We start from the raw sequence: 27483 nt of genomic DNA, 5'->3' as shown, positions 1-27483 counted from the left end.
TCGTTTGGGTAAAGATATGGACATTAGTGGAACTTTAAAGGTCATTGGAGGATGTATATCCAGTTAATTGAATCCGTAAAGATTGCTATCAACTATTTACACAACACGCTTCATGTGAAATAGATACATATCTACCTTATCAGCATCCTTGGTAAAGTTGAGGTCATGTCTGAAGAAGGGTCCGTCATACACAATGCCTGGTTCAGGAGGAGATGTGTCCACTATGATCGGATGGTCGGACACGCCCACTTTCATCAAATCAACTGAAACACAAAACCAATAGCTGATACATTGTGTAATATGCAAAATAATCCATGTGTTCATAACCCGTGAGGTCTCAAGATGATACTTATCGTCAGCAACCTATCCTTGGAATACGAGGTGACAGAAGACGATGAGGATGTCATAGTCGGAGACCTGGTGGGCTCTACTGATTGTGGAGTTAAACAATGTATAAACAAATTGTTTTTGGAGCTATACATCCTGACAGTTATTCAAAACAAACTTTAATCCCTAGCGGAATGTTATTTGTATATCTTATGCAAGTAAGTATTGTTTTCTGCAATGAAACGAACATCCTTTATGCCAATCAACGTTCCAAAGAGCAATATTTTATTTTAGACAAATCTTCAGTTTTATTTCTATCATCACCATATACAGTATCAGTCCTGGGTGATGGATTAAATCCAGACAGCAGCTTAATATTGTATCTGAACCTAGTCATTGATGTCGCCCTAATTGTTACAAACCTGATACTATTACTGACCATAGTTGATGACTCGGACTTTAATCCAGACAGGAGTTCCACCCGGTATCTGGAACTGGCGGGTGATGTCGCCATCAATGTTCCAGACTTCTAAGTTATAACTCACCATTGTTGATTACCCGGATTTTAATCCAGACAGGAGTCCCACCCGGTATCTGGAACTGTCGGGCGTTGTCGCCATCAATGTTCCAGACTTCTTAGTTATAACTCACCATTGTTGATTACCCGGATTTTAATCCAGACAGGAGTCCCACCCGGTATCTGGAACTGGCGGGTGATGTCGCCATCAATGTTCCAGACTTCTAAGTTATAACTCACCATTGTTGATTACCCGGATTTTAATCCAGACAGGAGTCCCACCCGGTATCTGGAACTGTCGGGCGTTGTCGCCATCAATGTTCCAGACTTCTTAGTTATAACTCACCATTGTTGATTACCCGGATTTTAATCCAGACAGGAGTCCCACCCGGTATCTGGAACTGGCGGGTGATGTCGCCATCAATGTTCCAGACTTCTAAGTTATAACTCACCATTGTTGATTACCCGGATTTTAATCCAGACAGGAGTTCCACCCGGCATCTGGAACTGGCGGGCGATGTCGCCATCAATGTTCCAGACTTCTAAGTTATAACTCACCATTGTTGATGACTCGGACTTTAATCGAGACAGGAATCCCACCCGGTATCTGGAACTGGCGGGTGATGTCGCCATCCATGTTCCAGACTTCTTAGTTATAACTCACCATTGTTGATTACCTGGACTTTAATCCAGACAGGGGTCCCTACCGGTATCTGGAACCGTCGGGCGATGTCGCCATCAATGTTCCAGACTTCTAAGTTATAACTCACCATTGTTGATTACCCGGACTTTAATCCAGACAGGAGTTACACCCGGTATCTGGAACTGGCGGGTGATGTCGCGATCAATATTCCAAACTTCTAAGTTATAACTGACCATTGTTGATGACTCGGACTTTAATCCAGACAGGAGTTCCACCCGGGATCTGGATCTGGCGGGTGATGTCGCCATTAATGTTCCAAACTTCTCAGTTATAACTCACCATTGTTGATTACCCGGACTTTAATCCAGACAGGAGTTCCACCCGGGATCTGGAACTGACGGGTGATGTCGCCATCATTGTGGGAGGACCTCTGCCAGTCCATGTGATGACAGTCACGTGTGGTCCGCCCAAGACACAAGTCTGCTTCTCTGATGTCTGAATGTGGGTCACTGTGAGGAGTAATGGTCATTAGCAGATATCTAAATGAAGGTTGTCCTAATTTGATCGGAGTTAAGTTCAATACAAATTTTAAAGACAGACGACATTTCAAATATACAAATATATTCGTCAACACAATGTTACCTGGCGTTGTACTGCGCATTAATGAAGAAGGTGTCTTCGTTGTAGGAAACGTTATAGATTTCATACAGGAGTGGTGGTGAGTTGTCCACCCCTAGCGGCGTGGTGTGGCAGATTGTTGTTACAAGTGGACCTCCATAGTCAACCTTGTTCAAGGCCCTCAGTGTGATGTAGTATTTCCCATCTGAACCAAGACAAAGATGTAACTGAATGAGTGTTCCTGAGTTTTCCATAGTGGCCGATCTAAGCCTAACATATATCATTACGAAGTAAGATTGTGTTTCATACTGTCCTGAACAGTAGTTGTATAGCGGGGGCCTCTACATAATCCATTCCAGCTTTTGCTTCCAGACAACAACAAGTTCGACACATCAAACGTCGATACAAAGTTGTTTTACAGTATTTAGGTTATTGAATGGTCTTATGTTTAAAAGTTTTATGTTTCTGTTTTACCAGGGAGAGGGTCGTATGGAGCCGGTATGGGGGAAATGAGTCCAGTGTGGGTCCACTCTGATTCGTCAAACAGGTGCCTGTGAGGGTCATGATGGGGGTGAATCAGCTCCTCACAGATCTGTGTCCCTGCGGTCAAGGAGAAGCCCAGTATGCCCGTTTCTTTGTCCATGATGCCGTCCCAGTTAGCTGGAACATAGGTGTAAACAGAAAATCGTCATGATGGTTTAAAAATGATGGTTTGAGGATGATATAAAGAATGAACATGTTAAAAATGAATTACCATACATCAAACGTGTACAAAATCGCAACCAAAAACGTCCAACTACGTTTAGTAATGTCTACAAAGAGGTCTTTTTTTACATAAGAAGACATTTAGGACAGTAAACGAAAGTTTAAAATTATTCTACAGTCAATACCAAATTTAATCAGATATATCTGACCTCGAAACAAATAACCTCTTTCACCAACCTGATACGTATCTGTTTGCTCTGGTGTATAGGAGATCAGTAAGGGGTTCGTCCCCATTGAAAACGGTGTTTGATCCAGTGCCATCATGAATTATCCTGAAAATGGAACGGTTACCTTGAGAATAAGATTTTAAGTCAACACAACTTTACATAACCATGTGGCCTGAGATTTGAGAATGCTGTGATATTCACTTTTTCTCCAGGAAGTCATGAAATATCAGTGAAATATAAGCTTTGTGGTCAGATCTCTCACCTGTGGTTTTTCAACTGACTGTTGACACCTCGACACCTGACTTCCCAGTCTGGTCTGTCATCTGGAACCACACTCTCACACGAGGTCACCTCCAGGACATCGAGACTCACATTAGCCAGTGGACCTGAATAATGAGTTCAGATAAAGACGGGAATTTGTAAAACCGTAGCACAACATCTGATTCAGATGTGTTATTATCCCAGTAAACTTGAAGTACAGAACATATATGGACGTACAGCAAGGGTATAACAGGGTCGCATGAGCAATGCTTAATGCACGGTGATAGTCAAGTGGAAGGAACGTCACTCAGTCAGATATGTCCCTAAAAAAACAATCATAGCTTTTTACAGGCCAAGGTTGGTTGGTTGGTTGGTAATTGAGCCTGGACCAGAAAAACCAGTGATTAACAGCATGAGCATAAATCTACACACCTGGGATATGGTAACACGTGTCAACCAAGTCAGCGAGCCTCATCCACCGATCTCATTAGTCGCCACTTAATGAGTGAGGAGTTAAGTTTGACGCCAGTATATAAAAAATCTCAGCAATATTCTAGCTATATGGCGGCGATCTGTACATAATCGAGTCTGGACCAGACAATCAAGTGATCAACAGCATGAACATCGATCTTAGCAATTGGGATACGATGACATGTGCCAACCAAGTCAGCGAACCTGACCACCCGATCCCGTTCGTCACCACTTACGACAAGCATGGGTTACTGAAGATCAGTTCTAACCCAAATCTTCACGGGTTTCCAGGCCAAGGACACAATAATACAACAAATTGTGGTTAAAGTGAAATCCTACCTGGTTCAGGAGGTGTTAAATCAACCACGACCCCCTTGCTATGGAGGATGGAATCAAACTGGAGGTTGTTGATAAGGTGGAGGTTGAAGTAGTACATGACCCCGTGACGTAAAGTCAGATCCTTGTAGATGAACTCGTGGGCAAGACCAACTCCAAGCCTCTCATAGTGAGAATACTGATCAGACTACAAGGATAAAGAATGATGTGTGGTTAGTGTACATCATACATGTTTCAAAATATTTCTTGAAAAAAATACTTGAAGATACTCAAGGTAATATTTCGCTTAAGAAATGACCTTCCCCTTATACGCTGAGAAAACCATTCCTGATAGTTTGATATCGAATCATTATTTTAACTATAGAATATATTAGAGACTCATGCTTTCCTGGTATTTCTTTGTCTCGGCTCGCACAAGGTAGCCAAATATACAGTTGGGGCATTATCTCGGAATTATGTCTTGTTTCGTGTCCTGTCTATTAGGTTCAAGTCAGGATTGTGTTCAAGAAGCTGAACGACAGGTACACAAATTACAGAAAAGGTCGTTATCGTGGATTACCATTGCCGGTATTAGTTTTGCCCACAAGAATAATTACAGAGCTCAACATGAGATAGCTGCTGACATACGAAACTGGCAACATGTTGTGATATGAAGGGGTGAGATTCAAAAGTGTTCAGGAGGGCAAGTTCAAGCCACTTTTACCAACAGATTACAATACACATCCGTGTATGCAAGTCATATAGTGATACACGGCCTAACATATGGATGGAAAATTACAATCTCGGAAATGAATGATGTTACATTATATAAAAAAATTATGTTTCACTTATATTAACGGCAAAAAGTAACTGTGCAAAACATGAAATTGCATAAAACAAAATAAATTATTGTAGTTATGGATATAAATTAGTTATACCTTCATCTTCAGAGATTCAGTACAAAAGTTTGCTTGATATAGAACGTCAGTGCAAAAGTATATCCATTGTTCACTATCCTCAGAAACCGATTCCTTGTGATGTAAGGGGAACAATAGCTGTGAAACTTTCATGAGATGCAATACGTGAAATACCGGACTTCTATAGAATTTGGGGGAAAGACAATAGGGAAGAAGTAGGCATCCCCATGTGCACGAGAGTGTTCCATAAACTGTCGATCTGTTTCTTTTTGTAAAATAATCAGAGGTTCTGTTCGCCTAGGCAAAATCAAATGAACTGTAATTGATCAAGTGTAAGTTAAACTTCCTGAGTATCGATATTCAGTCTGTTCTATGTCATTGCTTTACCCAACTAAACTAAAAATCAGTGAGAGTGAAACCGTTTCTTCTGTATCAGATATAGTTCCGTGTATAATGACGCAGAGTGATAACAAACTACCCCCAAGGCTGTAAGACGAGGGATGACTGATATTTCCAATTTACCTTTTCGTGGAGCAATATTTCAAAAACTTCAACCTTTGGTGTCTGCTAATAACAACTTTTGATGTACAATGGAACATGCTATCTTTCCGAAGATTTCGAAGAACGTCATACAGCTCTTCCTCAAAGGTTTTGTGATCACGATTGCAGCATTCAGATGTGAAGGCAAAACTTTCACACAGTTTCACTGCAGACACATAATTGACTTATCAGTGACCAAAAAAGATATTCATTCCCTGTTTTGATTTGTTCCCTTTTTATTAATGGATAGGGGTCAATTGTCGTATAAAGAATATAAAATACACTCATGATGATAATAGCACAGACACATGCAAGTCTTTTCCTAGATACATGCCTAATCTATACTTACAATGAAGATTTTATGGTCGTGTCCTTCAATGCCTTCTAACAGTTCACAATGTCCACTAGGCCCGTAGTCATAGTTGACGCTCAAACATTTGGTCTCCGGGAACTTCATACACTCCTTCACACACGACCCGGCGTGGTTCATCCTGGAGAACTCGGCAAACACTGGGCCAATCAGCCGACCTTTCTTCAGACCCGTGAAATGTTTTAACGCTTCATGGCCATACTGATCAGATGAAGCTGTAAGCAGTAACAACAATCATTTTTCACACATCCAACCTGTTAGATACGATCGTATGTTGTTTGAAAATGTGTATACTTTTTTGGATACGGTACCGTCTCTGGTAACAAGACGAAATGCCTTATTTCCTGCCTGTGAAGGAACAGTGTGAGTGAGGGAGTATGGTTATACGCCGCTTGCAGCAATATTCCAGCAATATCACGGCGGGGAACACCAGATAAGTGCTCCACACATTGTACCCGTGTTTTCAGCGTGACGAGCGGACGCTTTAACCACTAAGCTACCCCTCCGCCTGAACATACATTCAACCATTTCTGGTGTAGAGTGAACTGTATACTACGGAGTGGTCGTTGTGATAATGCACTTCGAAAACGTATAAAAAATTATTTTCTTATATAAGTATTGCAAAAACTGACCATATTCTTGATTATTTGTCACTCATCTTCAATTCCACATTTTATGTTTACCCCTTACTTTGTTTAGCTATGTTTAATCATAACAATTCATTAGCAATTCATTTTGTGTTTGATTATTTAGTCATCTTCTATGGGTATAAGGCTCTTGTTTTGTTATACACATTAGATCAGGTTTACTGGCGATCGTATGATATCTAATATTTGCCGTACGGTCATAGCCTGCTGTGTGCCTTCCTCTAAGATTGACCGAGTTGTAGGCTATTATTTCATCTGCGTAGATTCCCCTTCCCAGTCCGACACCCACAGAGGATTTAACCAGATCGGAATCTTCATACACCACCACGTTCCCTCTCAGCTCAGCTGGGTTACTGGTTGAACTAAAGTCCGCTGTCAATCTGCCACCAGGGGGCGTGACGTCATAGGTGGGGATGGCGCAAGTCACGGTGGATCTCGCGCCTGCGCTGTTCTCTCCGTACACCGTGAAGTAAACGGGGACACCGTAGCCATTCTTGGAAAATCGCTTAAATGGATAATGTCATAAATTTAGATTACATCTCTAAATAGAGTTCTGAAATATCTATAGATATTAATCAAGATGATTCTACTAAATTGATAACGTGCGTGCACGTGTGTGGTTTCCAGACTTATTCCGGTTTTATAACACTGTACACGCCAGCTGAGCTACAATAATACAAACAATTACACATGGACACCAAGTTCTGACACAATATTTCAACTACAACAAAACCCCGCAATGCTGTAACGAGGGGTAGTACACTCCTTAAGCGATTTTTGGTATGACTCTACAACGGACTCGACCTTCCGTACTGTAGAAAGACACACTGTCCACTTGACCAATGAGGTGGTCTGTCAATACAAACTTAAAATTATATATTTCTCATTCTTGTCTCTGTGAGAAATGTAACAATGGCGAGTCTTCAAGAGACATACAAATCTCTATATAGAATAATTATTGTAAAGGAAGTACAGGCATCAATATCAACAATGACATCTGTCGTCAACATATTTGAAGTGCGTGGTTTTTCACACTCTATTATGTAACATTTGCAATACGAATTATGATGGTGATGACAGACTTATGATAATAGCCATGTGATTAGTCAGTGTGATTGCCTCAGAAAACGGGGGTGGGTGGATGCGGGGGATGGTGTGTGTGTGTGTGTGTCTGTAAGGTTGATTCACTATAAAAGTATTGAAAAAAATGTGACATGAATGGTGTTGTCCCAAAAGTCTGATTTACTTTTGTTCAACGTAAGTGTGCCTGAGGCAAGTGATTTTGTTCCTGTGGCTTAATCACTTTCGACAATTACAAAGTAGTTTGGTGCTCTTCAGTAAAAAGAACGTAAATGAACAAAGAAACCATTCATGCGCATGGGATGATGACAGAGGCATTCTCCTACGTCGATTGCATACCTGAGTGATAATTGTTGATGGTCCACCGAGGGTGGATTTTCTCAGTACATCACTGAGTCCAGGTTTGGTGCCAGCATCCACAAAGATCTGGACCTGACTCCGGTCATCCTGGGCAGCTATGGCTATCTCTACAGCCGGTTCTGTGTAGTCTCTATTGGGGAGTTGTCTCACTAAGCAGCTCCGCGATGTGGACACTGCTCTCTTCTTTCGGCCAGGACCTCCCTGATGGAAATACATGGATGTGCTTCAGTTTTTTCCTCTGACTCTCTACTATTACATTTCTGAATTGACAAACCAGGAACCCGTTTAATAAGTCGATGTTAGTTCTATGGTAACTCATATAATTTAACATAGACAACCACCGCCGTAGGGCTACGTTCGCTTTGTGAAACGATGTTCTGCCCTTTGCTGGACTGATGAATCATGATAGAAAAGGCTTGTAAATACAGAAGCAAATGTTTGTTTATTGTTTAACACCTCACTCAGCAATATTCCTGCTTTATGGCGGCAGTCTGTAAATGATGTAAATGAGTCTCGTCCTGACAATCCAGTGATCAACAGCATGAGCATCGAATATACTTGTTAACCAAGTCGGCGAGCTTGATAACCTGATACTGTCAGCCGCCCTTTACAAGCATAGCTGAGATCAATTCTAACCCGGATCTTCATGGGTAACATAAACAAATAAAAATGTAGCAGGTGTAATTTACTTTGCAAATTTTCTGAAACGTACCGTATTGTCCACGTAGTTAAGGAACTGTGGTGGAGACTTGTCCTCCTCCTTCTTGCCTGTGTCTATCAGTCTTTTCCTTATCACTGGAGTAGCATATCGCCAGATAACTGCCTGGTACAATATCTTCTTGATCGTGTCGAACAAGAGATTGACCTCCAGGGTAACTAGTCCCTGCAGGGTCATCTCCAGAGGAACCAGCTCTATGTCCATCTTCAGACTAGAGAGGATTGCAAATGAGGCATATGATTCATGATTCCTTGAGGGCATTTTAATATTGCAACAGTTTTCCAGTAATATTCAGGTAAATGTTACTACATTGAAATAACATTGCAGTTGCATGAGAACATATGTTCATGGCACAATGCTCATATTATCTGGATAAGCAGAGGCATACTTCCATAAAGGTTTCTGGCCAAAGGCGGCACCACATGGTTAGGAACAATGCCCTTCAAATTCTTTGGGGTCAATCTGACAAACACTAAAGTAACACGCATTCTCAAACAGTACGCAACTTAATCACAAACCTATTTAGTATCTAGGCTGTACAGAATGATATAATATAAATCACCATGTGGTATGCGCATGTGTTTGGTTTGAGACACGTTAACTAATTTATGTAGAATACTTACCTTAAATCAAGTGGGAACTTATAGAACCCTATTTCAGCCCTGGACGGGAACGCAACGTTCATGAGGTAACCATCAAATCTCAGCTTGCCATACAGTATAAGTCCGATGCCAAGTTCTCCGTAAACATGGGCACTTCCATAGGGTACCACTTGACCGAACACCGTCATACCAAGGATCTTAGCTCCGGCAACTATTTCCATTCCAAAAGAAGCTCCGGCTCCAAACTCTGAAGATTGCAGAGGCTGAATTCAGTGGATGACGTGGTATAAGCCATATACATCGCCATATACGCGTATACATCATGGAGTGGAGTGGAGTGGAGTGGAGTGGAGTGGAGTGGAGTGTAGTGGAGTGGAGTTGATGGGTGTGGTGTGGTGTGGTGTGGAGCGGAGTGGAGTGGAGTGGAGTGGTATGGAGTGGAGTGGTGTGGTGTGAAGTGGAGTGGAGTGGAGTGGAGTGGAGTGGAGGGGAATGCAGTGGAGTGGTATGGTACTAACAAATGTAAAACAATTTCTCAAGCGTAAATGTGTCAGTGAGGTTGAAAACAATACTCAGTTTATCAGCTTGGAAAAAAAAGGAAGCCCACAGAAAGAAAGACAACATTCTGTAGACATACATCTTCTCTCCTGCAACTAACGTGAGGATCAGTATCATCACTTGCGTGATAACGATGTTAGTATCTACAACGAAAGGTGCACATACATTATAAATGAAATTTTATACCCATTCAAATACCTTCCTAGTTCCATCCTAGGAGCTCCATGCCATTAAAAGGCACTGAATGAACAGGTATGGTAAAGTATTCTAGGATCATAATCTGAGCAAATATATGGGATTAGAACCAATCATCAGCGGATCAGTGGGACGCAGTCCTCAATGACAAGTTTCCTTTGACTCTCTATGTCGTTCTATTGTATACTTGGAAAAGTACCTTGACCAAGAGTGAGTGAGTTAAGATTTAAAGTCACATCGGCAATATTTCAACCATGTCGTGACTAAGCCATATTTCAGCTCATGAGCTTCACATATTGTACCCGTTTGAGGAATCATGTCTTCATTGAGACGACCTTATGCTTTGGCCTAAAAGCTGATGCCATTGCTCCTTGAAAGGAAAAAAATGCATGCATACCACATATGGCATGTGACAGTGACAGTGAAAGTGACAACAATTACAGCCTGGATGTAGAAACATTTGGAACATTACTCTTACATTCCTTTCAATCCAGAGTCAATCGTGTTTAGGGTTTTCTAAACCCATACTCACCAAAGGTCATGGGTACGATTCCTCCAATCAGGAAGAATTTTTCGAATTTGAAGAAAGGGATGGTTTCTCTGGGTATACTGAAATCTCCTTGGAGGGTAATGTCAAAAGAACTAAATGCGTTGGTTCCATCGCCGTTGATGATGGCATTGATGATATCTGAATACTGAAATCGGAGAGATGACATACATATCAACGGCATTAGGAGAGCTGCCGACGTCAGGGAGAATATCATTTGCTTGTTGTCTAATGCCGCACTACGAATTTTCTCAGTTATATAACGGCGGTGATATATATTACTGCACGACAGACGCTGAATCCACAATGACAGTAAGAAAGTGGAAGTCGCAGTGGACGAGTTAGAGACCGCTGCCTTTTGTGTTGGCGATTAGGGCCCTAATTCTAAGAGTGTGGGTTCGAATCCGGGATGGTGCTAAAATCTGTACTTTATTGAGAATGTGTATTCCTAAATATAACATATGCTACAGCAGGCACTAGTATTTAGATGGTAAATATTGATATTTCTCTCGGCACATTTAGCACTCGTCTACATTTATAAAATTTCTATATCTGTATCACGATAAATGTCATCTGATCATATAAGTAGAGAAAAAGAAGTGTACGTCTTGAACATGATCTTAACCAAATTGACCTTGACCTTTAAAACATATCTTGCGTGTTCTAAGCTCGCAGAAAGGTAACCATGCCCCCCAAAAACAGTGACATCACTAATGTTTTACAAAAAAATGTTTCGTAATCTTTTTCAATTTCATGACCTTGACCTTTCATATTCTGAGCCAAATTAATTCCTCAAAGCCACCAGTGGAAGTTCATGCAAGAACAATCATTGATGATTATAACTGTTGCGATTATTTAAAAGCAAAATCACTAACAATTTGAACAAATACTGCTAATAATGTTGGGGCTACCATACATATATGAAGATGATTTCATTCTTTTATCTTACACCTGGAACATGGAATGTGATACATAACATTAATTAAGGATAACTAAATATCAACATAACTAAAACGTTACCAGGGCAAGAGCCAGATCTCTCAGTTGTCTCGTCAGTCGAAGAGCAAGTTCAGGGTCGATGTTCTTGGCATCAAACATGGCTATGATCTCCCCAATACTCATGTTGGCTAGTTTAGCACCAAGCAGCTCCAGTCCTTTCCCAGTCAGACCTTTCCCCACAGTGTACGCCTGGTCCCCGCGACCCAGGATGTCGGTTACCTGACCCAGGACCTTCATGATCTTCTCGCCTAGGTGAACCAAGAACAATAGAAACGTGGACTGAACCACGAGACTCTTAACCAGCAAGCTCACCGATAAGCTCTGCTTGCCAAGCTAGAGGAATGAAGCAGCTAGCTCTGCGTGTGATGTGTCGGGGACTCTGATAGCTGCTGCGTGCAGCAATATTATGGACATGTCACTCGGGGTACAGACGTAATAGGTTTCACGCATTGGAATTTATTCAACTAAATGGTTTTGAATGACTCGGATGTATTATTGCTACAGCGTTGTTTAAACGTTCAAAGTCTAAGTAAAGCTTTAACCTTTATAAACAACATGTGAAAGACATTTCAAAATTTAATGTATATCAATGACAGAAATTATATCCTAAGCAGTTCCGATTTTGACGTAAATATCACATGTTCCCGTGTTCTTCAGCTGACTTTCAAGCGTTAGTGGCGGGTGCCACCGGTCAGGCAGGATATGCACATATTTCCCCCGATATCGTCACTTTTTGAGAGTGAGGCATTAAAACAAACATGCTGCTCATGACACAGCCCTAATATATAAACTGCATCTGGCAAGGTTTTAATGTCATCATTTTCGTTGGTTTTATTTTTGTTTCTTTAAAAAAGTGCAAAAAACGTTAACGTAAAGATACGTTTGATTTTTAGACATATTCCTTTAACTATTGACCTTTTGCATAAAGGTACTTGCAAAGCCATTTCAGATTTGTACAAGTTCGTAAATCTATCAACGGACATTCATCTACACGTTCCAGTGGACAATATATACTTTCAACTATAAACATGTGGCCTGTAATTAGACATTGAACTGCAATCCAATCGGAGAAAGAAATGTTGATTTAGCAAAGCGCATTCACACCTACAAAAGATATAGTTTATCGTCATGGCATAGATTACCAATGTGCTACTCTGATGTTGCCAAAGAAAAAACAACAATAATTTAGACAAAATATATATGTCTTAATTACTCTGAACTCAACAATTCTATGTTTATTTTGTGACACTAAACCCTCTCACCTCCTTCCATGCCGAGCACCACGTTCCCTCTGCCGACCTCCCCAGAGTACAGAATGGTTCCTGGGTTGGCCATACCCATCTTTCTGATGGCGCTCTTAGTGTTGGTGGCTGTGGCATCATCATCCGTGCGGGTGAACATCAGTGAGTTGTCCCTCTTCTGAAGGTAGAGAACTTGTATTGCAATAAAGCTCTTATTCAAAGCATGTATTTTTCAAATTTGAAGATATTTCGGTTTTAAAACACATTCGTTGTAAAGCACAAAATCATGTCGGCATATGAAACATCGATGAATTGAGGACAGTGATCTTCAAAACACCAGTGCCGTGGATAACATTCATATATCATTGAGAGCATACTCAATTCATCGCCAGATCTCCATAAAGAAAATTCATGTTAGTGGCAAAAAACAAACGCTACAAAATAGTATCCTACTGCTTCAGTCTTCAGTCTTTCAAAAAGATCCTTGATTTCTTCATTTGTAAAGTTCTGGTTCATAGCATTATTAAGGATCCGTTTGGCATCTCCTGTATGTATTCTGAAAAGGAAGAATGCCACAGGAATTCAACCTAGTTACATCTTCAACATTCGTTATGAGAAATAAACGAAACTATTTTCGGGAAATTATGTTTATCAATTAGCATATTAAAGAATACATGGGTTATGAAAACAGAGGCAAAATGAATCGCTCTGTGTCCTCAGCAAAGTATTATGCAACACTCACAGGTCTAAAGGACTTCTTCTTTTCCTTCTTCGTCCAACAGGTGAACAAGAAGACGGCATCTGGAACACCTTTTCATCTAGGAGTTTGTAGTAGTAGCACTTGTTGATGAGGTCGTGTACGTTCATGACACAGAGCTTGACGTGGAAGGACACTTCATAGGAGGATGCGGTTTTGCTGATAACGTAGCTCACGGTGATGGCGTTGCCAACTAACACAGTGTGGTTCTTGTCTAGCGGAACAGCAAAAGGACATTACTACAAAAACGTACTGTTAGTCATTATTGTACATATTGAAATTTACTCATTTTGGGGTTGGGCCTAGGACAGTTGCCACCGAACAATTGCCACCTAGGACAATTGCCACCTAGGACAATTTACCAACTTTTATTGAGTTTGAAATAACAAATAATAACATATCCTTCCATATAACCAGATTTCATCAACATAGGTTTTAAAAAGGTTTTCGATACAGTATCTAGAAAAGATGTATTGAATATTGTTTTAGCTAGATTTGGTAATCATTCATTTGATAAATATAATGACATATGAAACAACATTCTGTGTAACCTAACATGGTAAACTCTCTGAGGCAAGGAGATCCTCTGTCACCGTACCTCTATAGTTTTGTCGCCGAAATACTTGGTTGTATGATTAGAAGTAATAAGAACATAAAAGGTATTGTTATTGACAATAATGTGAGTGTAAATTAAACCAATTGGTAGATGATACTGAATTATTTCTTGATGGGAGTGAACAAAGCTTAAAGGCTGCTCGTGATGAAATTGATACTTTTTATAAAATGACAGGACTTCTAAGATTCTTAGAAATATACCACTATACACTCCAGATATATCCCAGTTTTTAATTCACTCATAACTGAATGTCATTTGAATTTATTGAAATCATGCAAAGGGGCTCTATAATTTTGTATGACTCATTGATTTCTACTGAAGATTTACCTAAAGTGTGTCTTAAATGGCAAGCATCTTTTGCTAATGTTACTTTTGATTGGAATAGAATTTTTATGACTTACAGAAATTGTTTGAAAGATGTCAAGTTTTTACTTGGTATTATCTATACTAAAAAAGAACTACTTGTTGACAATTTAGTTTGCTGTTTGCTTATGTAATGAGCTGAATTAGAGTATTTATCGTGTTTATTGGGAATGTAGAGAAACACACACATTCTGGAATGAATTTGAAGTTTGGATGAATAATCATATTGAGAACACAATTAAAATAACAAAATACCATGTTTGGTTTGGAACATTATACACTGACAGATACTGAATCATATTATCTTAGCTGCCAAACATAATATACAACATGCTCCAAAACTTCAAAGGGTTTTGGTTAATTTGAAAGAAATTTCCAATATTGAAAAATTCAATGCAATAAAAAATGATAGCCTTCATAATCATGGCAATAAATGGCTATCTATATTTCCAACTAAACACTAATTTTATGTGTGTAAACAGCAGTTTAATTTACTAAAATCACTACTAAATTTCATTTAATGCTGAACCAAAGGATGAAACCTGTAGATTTGTACTGTTTTTCTAGCAAAGTCTGTGTACTCACATTATCAAAACATTCATCTCAACATGCTATATTTCAGACAGTAGCACCCAAGCTCTAATGAATTTTTTTTTTCTAAACACTTGATCTTCTTATCACTTTAATCATATGTTTTCATCAAAGTCAATATTTCGTCAAAGTAAAAATTTCATCAAAGTGAAAATTACTTTAAGGTGAAAAGTTAATCAAAGTCAGAATATATATATATACCAAGAAAACACTGACCTTTCATCATCTAAATGTGTGTTTATCACAACCTGCATTCATTTTCTCAAATATAATCACATAAAACTTCTGGGTGGCAATTGTCCTCACTATTATAGTAAAAATAACTGGGTAGCAATTGTCCTAGGTGGCAGTGGTCCAGGTGGCAATTGTCCTTTCTTTGGGGGTTCTGGGTTAAAACACTAAACACATACAAGAAGTAGAATCCTGGACACTTGGCCTCTGCAGCTTGAAATGAAACTAAAGTCTATAGATATGTTTTACTGAATTATGAGAGCAGCATTCATCAATATATAACTTCAGCCTAGCGACTGTAGGTGTGGTGTGACTTACAGGGTTGAAAATGTGAAGAAAAAATATTTTTATGAATGCATTTTGTTTTAAGTATACCTACCCCAGGTACCCGAGTTACCTCGCAGTTACTCACCATATTCCACAACCTGCAGCTTCTTTGTCCACTCTTTGTTCTCTATATGATACACAAGCTGGTCATTGCAGTGGTCAACCGTGATGCCGGCAGTGATGGAGTAGATGCCGAGATACTTCAGGTCGATGTCCACACAACACGTGATGCCCATGCAGTTGTCAGTCAGGCGGCAGGTGCTCGAGATAGCCGTGGGGAGGGATGCCGGACAAGCTGGGGTTATGAATACAAGCAGTACTCAGAAGACATCATTATAATAAAATTTGCAAAAACTATTCATTCAATACAAACATGCCTGCTGGTTAGTTGATATTCCACGATCACGTTTAAGAAACATTAAAAAAAATGATTAAATACATACTTTTCAAGACTTTGTTTGGGCTTACCGGATGTTTGTAGAGCACATTTTTTAGACTTCCAGAAATCAAAGGAGACACCTGTAACATAGAGAACACAATGTTTACATTTACACCTGTGTATCTAGAAATACGGTCACACACTCGCACTCACGCACACACGCACGGTATGCATATACAAAACATGCTGTATCTGCCAGTATAAACCCAGTGCTAAGTTTGTCTAAAATCTTGGTGAACCTCGGGCATTGGTTTGAAAGATTATGTGGTATTCCACAGAATCTGTTTCCGTAAGTGTGACACCTTTGATTAAGTACACACCATCAAACGGCACCGGTAGACTCGGGTTACATGAGGAATACGCCAGCTCTGATTGCGAGAAGACTGGGACTTCAAGCACACACGTGTTGTCTTCAAAACACATCTTGATGTTTAGATCAATCACCAACGTCTGCGTTGAAGGGACGTGCTCAAGTTTGTACCTGCAGCGACATTCCATAAGTTCTTCTGAATGTTTATGAATGGTATTTGTAAGAGTCAATGCAATCAAATATCTTTATTATTTTCAGTATGATACTCTTTTCAGTGTACAGGAGAATAATTATTAAGCTCTAAAGAAGTGTAACAGATTCATGACATAATATCCCTATTCTAAAGCTGTGTGCAATAAATCGACTGAAAATTGATTCAAAGATTATAGTCCAAGGTTCTATGAATAGCTATTTGTTAAACAATAAAATGAAATCGGAGACCAACGTTTAGGTCTAATGATTTGCAACATACATTTGTGCAAAAAGTAAAGATATGACAGGAGAAACTACAGGCATCACGGCAGGTTCAGTCACATGAACAAAATGCCATCTGATACTCACACCAGCCGTGCCATATCTCCCAGGATGAAATGTCCTTCTGTGCCTGGAACAGACCGGAAAGTACATTGAATCAGGAATGACTAACATACGACTGGTTAGTACCTCTAAGGTGTTAAGATGCGTAAGTCTCATGTTGGACAAACCTCAACGTGACAAAGGTCGCAATACCATTATGAATACCATCTAGGCTCAGGCTCTATAACAACGGTGGCCATTCATAGTGAATGTGAATTTGATGTTTGAAACTCAGTGACTTTCGACACATTTCTTAACATTGGATTCCAGTGGACTTTGGACATTTGGACAAGTGGACATTTACCCCATACATACTCCAGGAGTGAAACAGTGTAAGATAGTCGTTCAATGATCACTGTCATCTGTAAGTTACAAATATCCACATCAAACTTGGCTTGGATTGTCCTCTTGATGAGTCGAACATCGACACAACAGTCTACAGTGGAACAGTTGAAGGTCAGGTGACATCGCACAGAGTCGGGTAGGGATGGTACGGCTCGGCTGCTGCATTCTGGAAACACAGAAATATTAATCGTGTACCTTCTGTTCTTCCATCTATACTGGTATGACCTCACTCTAATGAATGTAAGAAGTCCGAAGTGTTTAAATCGTGTCTTATAACATGCATTTTCTTTACTGGTGTGGTAGATTTACCAGTACCCTTCTCTTTCTCTGTGCAAAATGGGGCGATGAGGTAGCTTAATAGTTAATGCGTTTGATCGATGACCCGGGTTTATTTCCTTACATGGTTACAATGTGTAAAGCCCGTGTCTGGTGTTACCCGCCGTGAAATTGCCAAAGGCACAGCGTACAACTAAACTCACCCATTCTGCGCAAAAAGGGCATAGGGGACAAATTCATTTAAATTCATTGCGTTTTCAGTGCAAATATTTATGTATATAATCTACAAAAGATTTAAAAGCGGAATGACCCTATGATGCTCATGAGAGGAAACATGTCGTAATTGTTGATTTCATCAGTAACCCTGATTTCATTTAAATATATGCTCAACCACAGGCATACTTCAGTTAAATATATACAGGTACAAAACAACATGCAATAACTTCATACAGATTGTACTTCACTCCAACACCAATAACATAGTGGTATAAATGTTTATACATATACCATTATTCCAGTTGTTTATCCCAGCAGGGGAATATGGACTTGCCGACTGGTCACAGGCCGAGCTGACGAGGTACTGAGACACCCCAAGATCATCCATGAGCTGAGATATGAGTGTTTCCGTGAGAGTCGACACGGTGGAGGACAGACCCTTGCCTGATGCCCAGTTGGACAATGAGAAATCTGAAACAAACAGTCATACTTGCTATGTTGTCTTCCTTGTTATTCCGTTAGAATATTTAATAACATTCTGTTGGTTCAGATGCAAGGTTGCTAGGTTGGTTATATTTCCCTTATCTCTTAGATGATGAGGCAGTCAACCATGCTGTTTCTCTAAGACCACAAAGATTTGAAAAGTAAAATTAAACATTTATCTTAAGACTTATACATGTTATTCTGCACTTATATACATCTATGGGGACCAGATGTCTAAACTTAAATTGACTTTAATTCACACACAATATACCATAATGACAGGAAGAAGACAAATATATACACGCATGGCAAACATTGACTTAGTCAAACAATTATGACATAATTGTTACAGCATAACCAGAGACTTGTCTAAGACATCAACAGAATATGAAGTCACACCTTCCGAATACTTGATGTGCTGTTACCAGAAACTCCTGTTGAAAGGTTTCTCGACTTTCAAAAAGGTATATTTTCAGACTTGCTTCATATTGTTAAACACATGAAGAAAAGTCCATTTGTTTCGATTTATGTGTAGAAAGTACGACTGTTTAAACTTAAAAAATATCCATTAAATAACTGAAATAAGATATACAATTTCAAATACATATGTTAGAATATAGTTTTCTTGTGACCATGTGAATGACATGCCCCTCCGACAGGGCGGTTTGCATTCACACGACTGGTCAGCAAGGGCAACACGTGTTCATCATGAGTATGAGTGGCAGGCCACCAAAAATGATTGTTTAACCATCTGGTATTGACTATAATATATTCTGTCGGCCTGTCTATTGCAGTGGGTGTTTACCTGAAAAACAAGAACATCCTCTTTGTTAATTATGCAATAGGATGAGAAATGAGAGATAGGGATTAAACAAGGACACATATCTAGTCAAGCCTTACTTCTCTGTTGCAGCCTGGCCTCCCAGTCACACAGAGGTTGTGGTATCTTGGGTTTGTCAAGGAAGGTTTTGGAGAACAGACACTCGTTTTGTTTCAGACACACACTGACAGCTGCAGTCACCTCCAGTTTCTTCTCAGACATAAGTCGGTTGATGGTGTATCTGAAACATTGGTTCTATGTATGCATATTTTCAGGTAAACGTTACGCGAGTGGTGCATACATAAGTGTAGATCTACATTTTTGTGTGTTTTTGTCTCATTTGACTGAATCATTATGTTAATAGATTAAATAACACGTCAATACTTACTCAACTCGAATCACTCCTTTTACATATAAATATTCTTCTGTGCCTGTAAACAAAAATAAAATACGTTACACTATGTATTTGCAATACTGACGTTTCAGCACGTGATGTGTGCGTGGTAAAACCTCCCAATGTTCGTCAACGTCAGATTATACTTGATGCATAATTTACACTGGACGAAAATATGTTTTTTGACGTTGTAGGAACAATCACTCAACCGATCTAACCTTTTGGAGCCTGTGTCTGATTATGAGTGGGTTGATACCGCAAAGTACCAGAGTGGGCAAGAACAAGAAAACCTCATTCTTCAAGAATAGTGCAAGCAGACACTTAAATGTACAAACGTCAAAGAAAGCATTTTGAAAGCAACGTTCAATCTAAACCATCACTCCAAACCGAAAGGAAACTGAAGGGATAATGTATCAGAACACCATAACGTAGCCACACTTACAAGTTTCATAAAACGGCAATCAGACTGCATAAATAATATGCTAACATACCCCACTGATAGTCCAACAACATCCGTTTGTAGACCAGATTTTCAACGCCCACCGTCAGCTGATAGGTGCACATGTCCACTGTCAGGAAGACGTTGAAGGCACGTGACAGGAAGTCGATGTAGATGCAGCAGTCAACGGCGGTGCAGATGTCGGGGACGTGACATGCCATGGAATCAGGGAGGTCAGGGAGGTACTGGTCAAGCCCCACAACTGGACACTCTGAAGTCATCGAATTGAAAACATCACCATAATAGGCTTCTGTTACATTTGGTCTGGGTGAAACGTTGCAGCTATCATCACAATGGAAAGTTGTTAAATATATAAAATCACTCCATCATTGCTTTCAGCTGTGGACTTATATATTATCTTTAATCAGAATATTACATAAGTTTATTTAGAATCTTGATGACATAAAAACAGTGACTGGAATTTCATGCTGGTTCAACATATCGCATGTTAATCCGGGTCCTACCGTTGTTCCATCCATTGATTGTAGGTACATAAGGACTACTTGTATTTTGACACTGTGCTGTCTTCAGATATCCAGCTATTTCCAGCCTCTCAAACAGTTTGGCTGCGATGACTGAAGTGAGACTCGCAGACCCATTAGACTTCATCTCGGACAGGAAGCCAGACAAAGAGAAATCTGGAAAAAATGGAGATGTATTTTCATGAATATTCTGATCGGAAATTTGTTGAGGAATGTCATCACATTTCTTGTTGATACACATACAGTATATGATTCTTCTGGTTTTCGTTGTTTGCCGCAATATGCAATGTTCCAGACATGTGAATAATTCAGCCTGGATCAGACAAGCCAGTGACTGACATTATGAGCATCAACCAAGTCAGCGAGCCTGGTCACCCGGTCCGTTAGACGCCTATCATGACAAACATGGGTTGCTGAAGACCGATTCTAACCAGAATCTTCACGGGTCGATGTTTCTGGTAGGCACTGATAAAGAAGCACTTGTTATACACATGGGAAGGAATTTTTGAATGAAAGACAGGAAATGCTATATATAATCTAGTTGACCATTTTACGACACCAACAATGTGTGGGGAAACAATCTTAATATGATACGGTATAGTCATAAGCCTGAACACGTTTAGAATTAAGAGGGTTTACTTTCACATAGAACCCTCATCCACATCACTGACCTGCAAGAGCAGCTGTACTGTCCCAGTCACAGACCAACTTGGGAATCTTTACATTCTTCAGAGCTGGGAAGGAAATCATACAAGAATCCTCCTCGAAACAGACACTGATGTTGAGGTTGATCAGGAACTTCTTTTCCCCGAACAGGTCATCGATCATGAAACTGAAAAAAACATGTGTCCTTAAACAGTGACGAATGGATGCCTCGGATTAGTACAGTGATGCGTACTATTACAACTCGGACAAAGCTCAATTCTTTTACAATATAGTGAATTACCAATGTTAAAACAAAATGCTTACTCTACACGGACCACGTTCTTTAAGCTGAAGTGTTCCACAGTTCCTGAAAAATCAACACCTGTGTAAGACAGGACATGTACGTTTCATTGTTCGTCGTCATACATATATAGATGCATTAAAACGATTCATTATAGTCAATGTTCCTTCCATCAAATTCGATTAATACTTTCACATTTGTATCCAGATTCTCGAATATCCTCTACCAAACTTTTTACCCACACTTCTGAGCTATGTTAACATTTTGATCCTCCCCAAAAACAGCACCCTGCTCACCCCATTTGTAGTTGGATAAGATCCTGGTAAAGACCAGTTTCTCTATGCCCATGGTGAAGGTGTAGGTGCAAGGGTCTATTCCGACCTGGACGTTGAAGGATCTCCCGATAAAGTCCACGTCAATACAACACTGTATGGAGCCACACGGGTCCGACAGATGACAGGTGACGGAGTCTGGTAGTGTTGGCAGGGTGAGACTGGCAGGGCAATCTGAAAACATCACACAACAGTATGAATCTGTGAGTCTGTGTTCTTCTTATTGTTGTATAGTTTAGCTTTTTCTATTTGAAGACCCATACTCACAAGCCTTTCCCATCGCACTTTCTTTATTAGACATATTGCTATCAGTTTGTTGAGCGCAACAATGATCACATGCCATATTTGAAGCCTTAATGTCATACATTTTGCAAAAGTTCAGCGTTTAAACAACATACCCTTTTTCCAACCGCCAACTGCTCCAGGTGGTTGGCTCTTGTTACACTTGGGGTCTGTCAAGTAGTCCGCAATCCCAAGTCTGTCTAAAAGTTTCGACACATCTAAGCTGGCGAGTCTCTTACCAGACGGGAGCTTCAAATCAGAAAGCCAGTTCTTCAAAGAGAAGCCTGCAAATATATGGTTAGAAAGACAAGATATTAATCCCATGAATCACAGGAACATCATTGATAAGGACACTGTCATATGTAACATTTATGCAATGTCTTTATAACTTATTACAGAAACGTGAAGTACATCAGATGTTCATGTAGCGTATAGTTGTCGATGTATGTGGCTTACCGTTGCCAGTCACCCGTTAGAATTGATCTTCAGTAACCCATGCTTGTCGTAAGAGGCGACTAAAGGGATCGGGTGGTCAGGCTCGCTGATTTGGTTGACACATGTCATCGGTTCCCCGTTGCGTAGATCAATGCTCACGATGTTGATCACCGTATTGTCTGGTCCAGACTCGATTATTTACAGACCGCCGCCATATAGCTGGAACATTGCTGTGTGCGGCGTAAAACTCACACACTCACTCGCTCGCTCACTCACCGTTGTCAATCGCGGAGAAAGGATTATCCCAGTTCCACACTAGTTTGGGGAAGCTGATATCTGTGAGGACAGGACGGCTGAGAGCACAGGGAGAGTCTGCTTCAAAGCACAGCGAGAGTTTTAGACTCATCAGGTACTTCCAAGCATGTACAAGGTCGTCAATCTTGAAACTGGGGAGGTAAGATGGACATAGTGTTAGGTCACGTACATAACCATTACAATGCAGGTTTGCTGGATGGAGACAACTGAATATAAATCACAGCATGATATTGAACTGCTTTAATTGTTTCTTCTGCATGAGTAAAGTGGTTGGTCGTTGTCAAGGGTAGGAACAGATAGCCACCCTAAGAGACCATGAGTCGTAGTACTAATATATATATATATATCTAAGCATATACTTAATGCAGTCGCTCTGTAAGTGTATAAGTCTTCGAATCCGACTTAATCAACTCTCGTGACAGTCCATTCTAAACATATGTTACAGGAAGTGCCAGTAGTACATATAACAATTGGTCATTGAGAAGGAAATTTTAAATATTTTCGTCGTGAAAGTTTATACACTGAGTTTCATATCATATCACACGGCATACATGATCATTTTGACGTGAAGTATAAAAGGTTCTTCATTTAAAACATGATAAATGTACCGTATATACAGTAATTATAATCCATCTCACCTTAACCTAACGACGCCATTAAGGTTGAAATTTTCCCATTCTCCTGAAAAAGCGTAAACACAACTTTGACATTTTCGCAAAATAATCAAAAAGTAATTTATTGGTTATTATTCGTTATACATGACATTGAAACTGTGTACATACAATATTCAAACAATTGCAAAAACACTCTACTGCTTTTAACAAAAACGTAAAAATTGATTGTCTATGTAGTAGAGTACACATTATCTGCATGGCTATGGGGTTGCTGTAATTAGGCCTACCCCACTTGTAGTTGAACAATGATGTCTGGAAGGTGAGCTTCTCGATACTGACAGTCAGGACAAGGTTCCGTGTGTCAAGGAGGATCTTGAAGTTGAAGGACATTCCCAGACTGACCACATCCACACAGCAGTCCAGTCCAGTGCAGTAGTCGGGGATATGACACGACAGGCTGCTCGGGAGGCTTGGTAGGGTCATTGGTTTTGGACACGCTGAAATGTCATATAATAACCCAATTATGGGCCGAAACAATTTCCTAACTTTAAGATAACCAGAGGTTTCTACTTTTAGTTGCACCGATATTTCCCTTCATTTCAGCAACTGGACAGAAATGGTAATTTGCATGGTTCCTGGAAAATTAATGATTTTTAGAACCATTTACCATTATTCCATCCCGGCTTGTATATCCCCCTCTGCCTGTCGCACATGGGATCCAGGAGGTACTCAGAGATGCCCAGAGCTAGAGATAGTTGGAACCGGAATACTGAGGTCAAGGCTTGTCCGATGTTCAGATTATGATCATTCAGCCAGTTCTTCAGGGAGAAGCCTTTGCACATTGAAGTGGAATAAGATAGTGTACATGTTTCACCATCATATCATGTTAATATACAATGTAACCCTACCACGCTGAGTTAATGAAATCAAACTAGGTTTATCATTTATGGAGGCCTTGCCTCCTGTGGATATATTTTGAGTATGTTTTTATACTGGAATGGTCAAACAATTAATGTTTATACGATTATATATTCCATGCATCACGCATGGAAAGTTTCCCTAGAACTGTTAATTATTAACTGTTTTATTTATTCACGGACGTACCTTTGAGGGACAGTGTTGAGTTCCAGTCGCATCCAGGGTTGGGGAACCTGGCTTGGTTTAACACTGGTAGGGTAACCAGACACCTCCCTCCAGCCTCAAAGCAGGCACTGATGTTGAGACTTACAAGGAACTGTTTCTCTCCCTCCAGATTGTCGATGACGTAACTGAAAATGAAACACTTGTATTTCGAAACGTACGAGACTCGAATAGGAGACTCCAATTCACCATATACAGCAGCTATGTACTTTGAAAATACTAAAAGTAATGGCGGAGTACCATCACAACTATATTTATGTCTGTTTAAATCGGAGAAGGAACCATTGTAATAGCAACTTACTTAACAAAGCATCAACATTTGAGTAACTTACTCTGCTCGGAATATCCTCTTCAGATTGAAACTGTCTGGCGTTCCTGAGGAAGGTCAAAGCAAAATAGAAATCTTAAATGTATATACACTTGCACATTGACTGGGCCTAACAAAAAGACATTGTTGTTCTTGTGTTCAATGCGTAGAATCAGGTTCCACTTCCCCCTAAATATACAACATTCATTAAATTGCTTGATATTTCCACCCACCCCATTGGTAGTTGAAGAGCAGTCTGCTAAACTCAAGCTTCTCTATGGCCAATGTTAGCGTCATTTTGCACATGTCCAAGTCGACCTTGAAGTGGACATTTCGACTGATAAGGGGCACATTGAGGCAACAGTCTATTCCTGTACAGTGGTCGGGAAGACTGCAGGACAGAGAGTCGGGTAGTGTTGGCAGTGAAACCGGTCTGGGGCAATCTGAAATATGATATGTACAAAAAAGTAGAGAACCCTTCATCATACTAATGAAATGTCAAACATCTGTTCCCTGCCGAATATTTTTCAACAAACACATTAGTACTTGACCCCCAAGAAGATATAACATTTGTTTCACGTATACAGGTTCAAAGTGACAAAAACATTATCCACGAGACTGGATGAGAACAAGAATGTCTTCTATTTCCAGTAGTCAACTGTCTCGTTGTGTCGGACAAGCCCTACGCTTTACACAACATCCCAGGCAAAATCGAGCGTGTTCTTGCTTCGAGAGAACAGCATTAGACTCTTCCTCTAAATAATAGAGTCTGAACCAGAGAATGTAGTGATCAACATCATGACCATCAATCTACGCAACTGGGATACGATGACATGTTTGAAACAAGTCAGCGAGCCTGACCACCTGATCCCGTTTGTTGCCTCTTACGACAAGCATGGAGTACTGAAGATCAATTCTATCTCGGATCTTCACGTGTCCATGAACAATAGACATCATGTTTCATAAACACATGTTCACGATAAAGACACCTGAGATCTACCCTGAGATCATGAAAAGGATTTGTCGTTTTGTTGTATATCTGTTCACTGTTGGTCAGTGTGCTATAAATATGATTTATCTTAAACGGTTATGTCTCCTAACCTGAGCTCCAGCCATTCGTGCCCCGACCACTCATGGAACACTGCGGGTCCAGAAGATAGCCGGATACACCAAGAGTCTCCATCAGCTTGTCCACAAGTGCATCAGCCAGTCTGTCCGTCAGTGCACCACCTTGCGATGTCACAAACTCTCTAAGGGAGAAATCTGAAGCAAAGTCAAATCCGTTCCAGCACGTCCGTGTCAGTGTTATTGAGAAGGGCTTCGCTTGGATTAACCAAGGGCTATCCAGTAACTATTGCATATGGAATACAAAGGAGACTAATGTTGTTCTTACTTTGTAGCTGCTTGGTGGCCTCCCAGTCACAGAATGGTTTAGGGATGGTCATGTCTGTGAACACAGGGAAAGTAAACTGACAAGCCTCTCCAGCAGTCAGACACACCTTCAGGCTCAGGTTCACCAGGAACTTCTTCTGACCAGAGCTGATGGTATATCTGGAAAGGTACGCCGTTCTCTAAATTACTTCCATTCTGGGGAAATTTTGTGAATGGTGGGTGCTACCGGTAGGGCAGAACATGCTAACTCTTTTCGTGAACATCTGGTGTCATCATTGACTTTCAGTGATCCATTCATGTATTTTCCCTTTACTCTATAAGGAATTTGTTTCTGAGAATAGTCAATACTGGGGATTCTTTTGCACTGATGCTATGTATATTAGGATGCGTAAATCTTTTTTGAAAACGGCAATAGAAAGTATATTCAGATCTAAACATGAACGTCCTTGTCAGCCTGAGGTATGTATCCTACCACCTGATAAAAACTGAAAATCATACTTTTGTAAATAATCAAAATACTTACTCAATTCGGACAAGTCCTCCAAGATCGACAACTTCTGTTTCACCTTAGAAGGGGAAAATATTTGTATATGATTACCAGCAGTTGAACACACTTTTACAACTGACACGTGTATCTGTATGCATTTTCGGAATAATAAACCCGAATCTTTTCCTTACCCAATGTTTTCCAGTGTACAACTTACCCCACGTGTAGTTAAACAGTGCACAACTTACCCATGTATAGTTAAACAGTGTACAACTTACCCCATGTATAGTAAAACAGTGTACAACTTACCCATGCATAGTAAAACAGTGTACAACTTACCCCATGTATAGTAAAACAGTGTACAACTTACCCCATGTATAGTTAAACAGTGTACAACTTACCCATGTATAGTAAAACAGTGTACAACTTACCCCATGTATAGTTAAACAGTGTAGAACTTACCCCATGTATAGTTAAACAGTGTACAACTTACCCCATGTATAGTTAAACAGTGTACAACTTACCCATGTATAGTTAAACAGTGTAGAACTTACCCATGTATAGTAAAACAGTGTACAACTTACCCCATGTATAGTTAAACAGTGTACAACTTACCCCATGTATAGTTAAACAGTGTACAACTTACCCAT

At 40.1% G+C, this 27483-nt stretch overlaps 1 protein-coding gene across 1 annotated transcript in view; it reads right to left on the bottom strand.

Annotated features, from left to right (window-relative positions):
• The window catches only part of LOC124271840, a 47419-nt gene that overhangs the window by 2026 nt on the left and 17910 nt on the right, over positions 1-27483 (bottom strand). The window contains exons 29-68 of the mRNA XM_046706991.1: positions 26870-26912; positions 26348-26505; positions 26056-26217; positions 25188-25397; positions 24980-25022; positions 24612-24775; positions 24175-24339; positions 23795-24004; positions 23532-23574; positions 22855-23024; positions 22260-22427; positions 21826-22035; positions 21553-21595; positions 21255-21415; positions 20566-20739; positions 20099-20312; positions 19289-19449; positions 18197-18376; positions 17373-17579; positions 17054-17096; positions 16503-16663; positions 16212-16262; positions 15829-16038; positions 13601-13829; positions 13312-13414; positions 12880-13036; positions 11639-11865; positions 10604-10766; positions 9340-9565; positions 8711-8927; positions 7978-8199; positions 6754-7063; positions 5891-6126; positions 4109-4292; positions 3300-3423; positions 3048-3142; positions 2580-2765; positions 2130-2310; positions 1827-1996; positions 136-263 (exon numbers count right to left, since the gene is read on the bottom strand). Coding sequence (XP_046562947.1) covers positions 136-263; positions 1827-1996; positions 2130-2310; positions 2580-2765; positions 3048-3142; positions 3300-3423; positions 4109-4292; positions 5891-6126; positions 6754-7063; positions 7978-8199; positions 8711-8927; positions 9340-9565; positions 10604-10766; positions 11639-11865; positions 12880-13036; positions 13312-13414; positions 13601-13829; positions 15829-16038; positions 16212-16262; positions 16503-16663; positions 17054-17096; positions 17373-17579; positions 18197-18376; positions 19289-19449; positions 20099-20312; positions 20566-20739; positions 21255-21415; positions 21553-21595; positions 21826-22035; positions 22260-22427; positions 22855-23024; positions 23532-23574; positions 23795-24004; positions 24175-24339; positions 24612-24775; positions 24980-25022; positions 25188-25397; positions 26056-26217; positions 26348-26505; positions 26870-26912 — 6509 coding nt within the window. The remainder of the gene's footprint in view (positions 1-135; positions 264-1826; positions 1997-2129; positions 2311-2579; positions 2766-3047; positions 3143-3299; positions 3424-4108; positions 4293-5890; positions 6127-6753; positions 7064-7977; positions 8200-8710; positions 8928-9339; positions 9566-10603; positions 10767-11638; positions 11866-12879; positions 13037-13311; positions 13415-13600; positions 13830-15828; positions 16039-16211; positions 16263-16502; positions 16664-17053; positions 17097-17372; positions 17580-18196; positions 18377-19288; positions 19450-20098; positions 20313-20565; positions 20740-21254; positions 21416-21552; positions 21596-21825; positions 22036-22259; positions 22428-22854; positions 23025-23531; positions 23575-23794; positions 24005-24174; positions 24340-24611; positions 24776-24979; positions 25023-25187; positions 25398-26055; positions 26218-26347; positions 26506-26869; positions 26913-27483) is intronic.

The sequence above is a fragment of the Haliotis rubra genome, unplaced genomic scaffold, assembly GCF_003918875.1.
Source record: "Haliotis rubra isolate DU_JTF1 unplaced genomic scaffold, ASM391887v1 Scf164, whole genome shotgun sequence".
In the NCBI taxonomy this organism is placed as follows: Eukaryota; Metazoa; Mollusca; class Gastropoda; order Lepetellida; family Haliotidae; genus Haliotis; species Haliotis rubra.
Note: the sequence above shows the minus strand (reverse complement) of the source record. Positions and strands in the feature narration are given on the sequence as shown.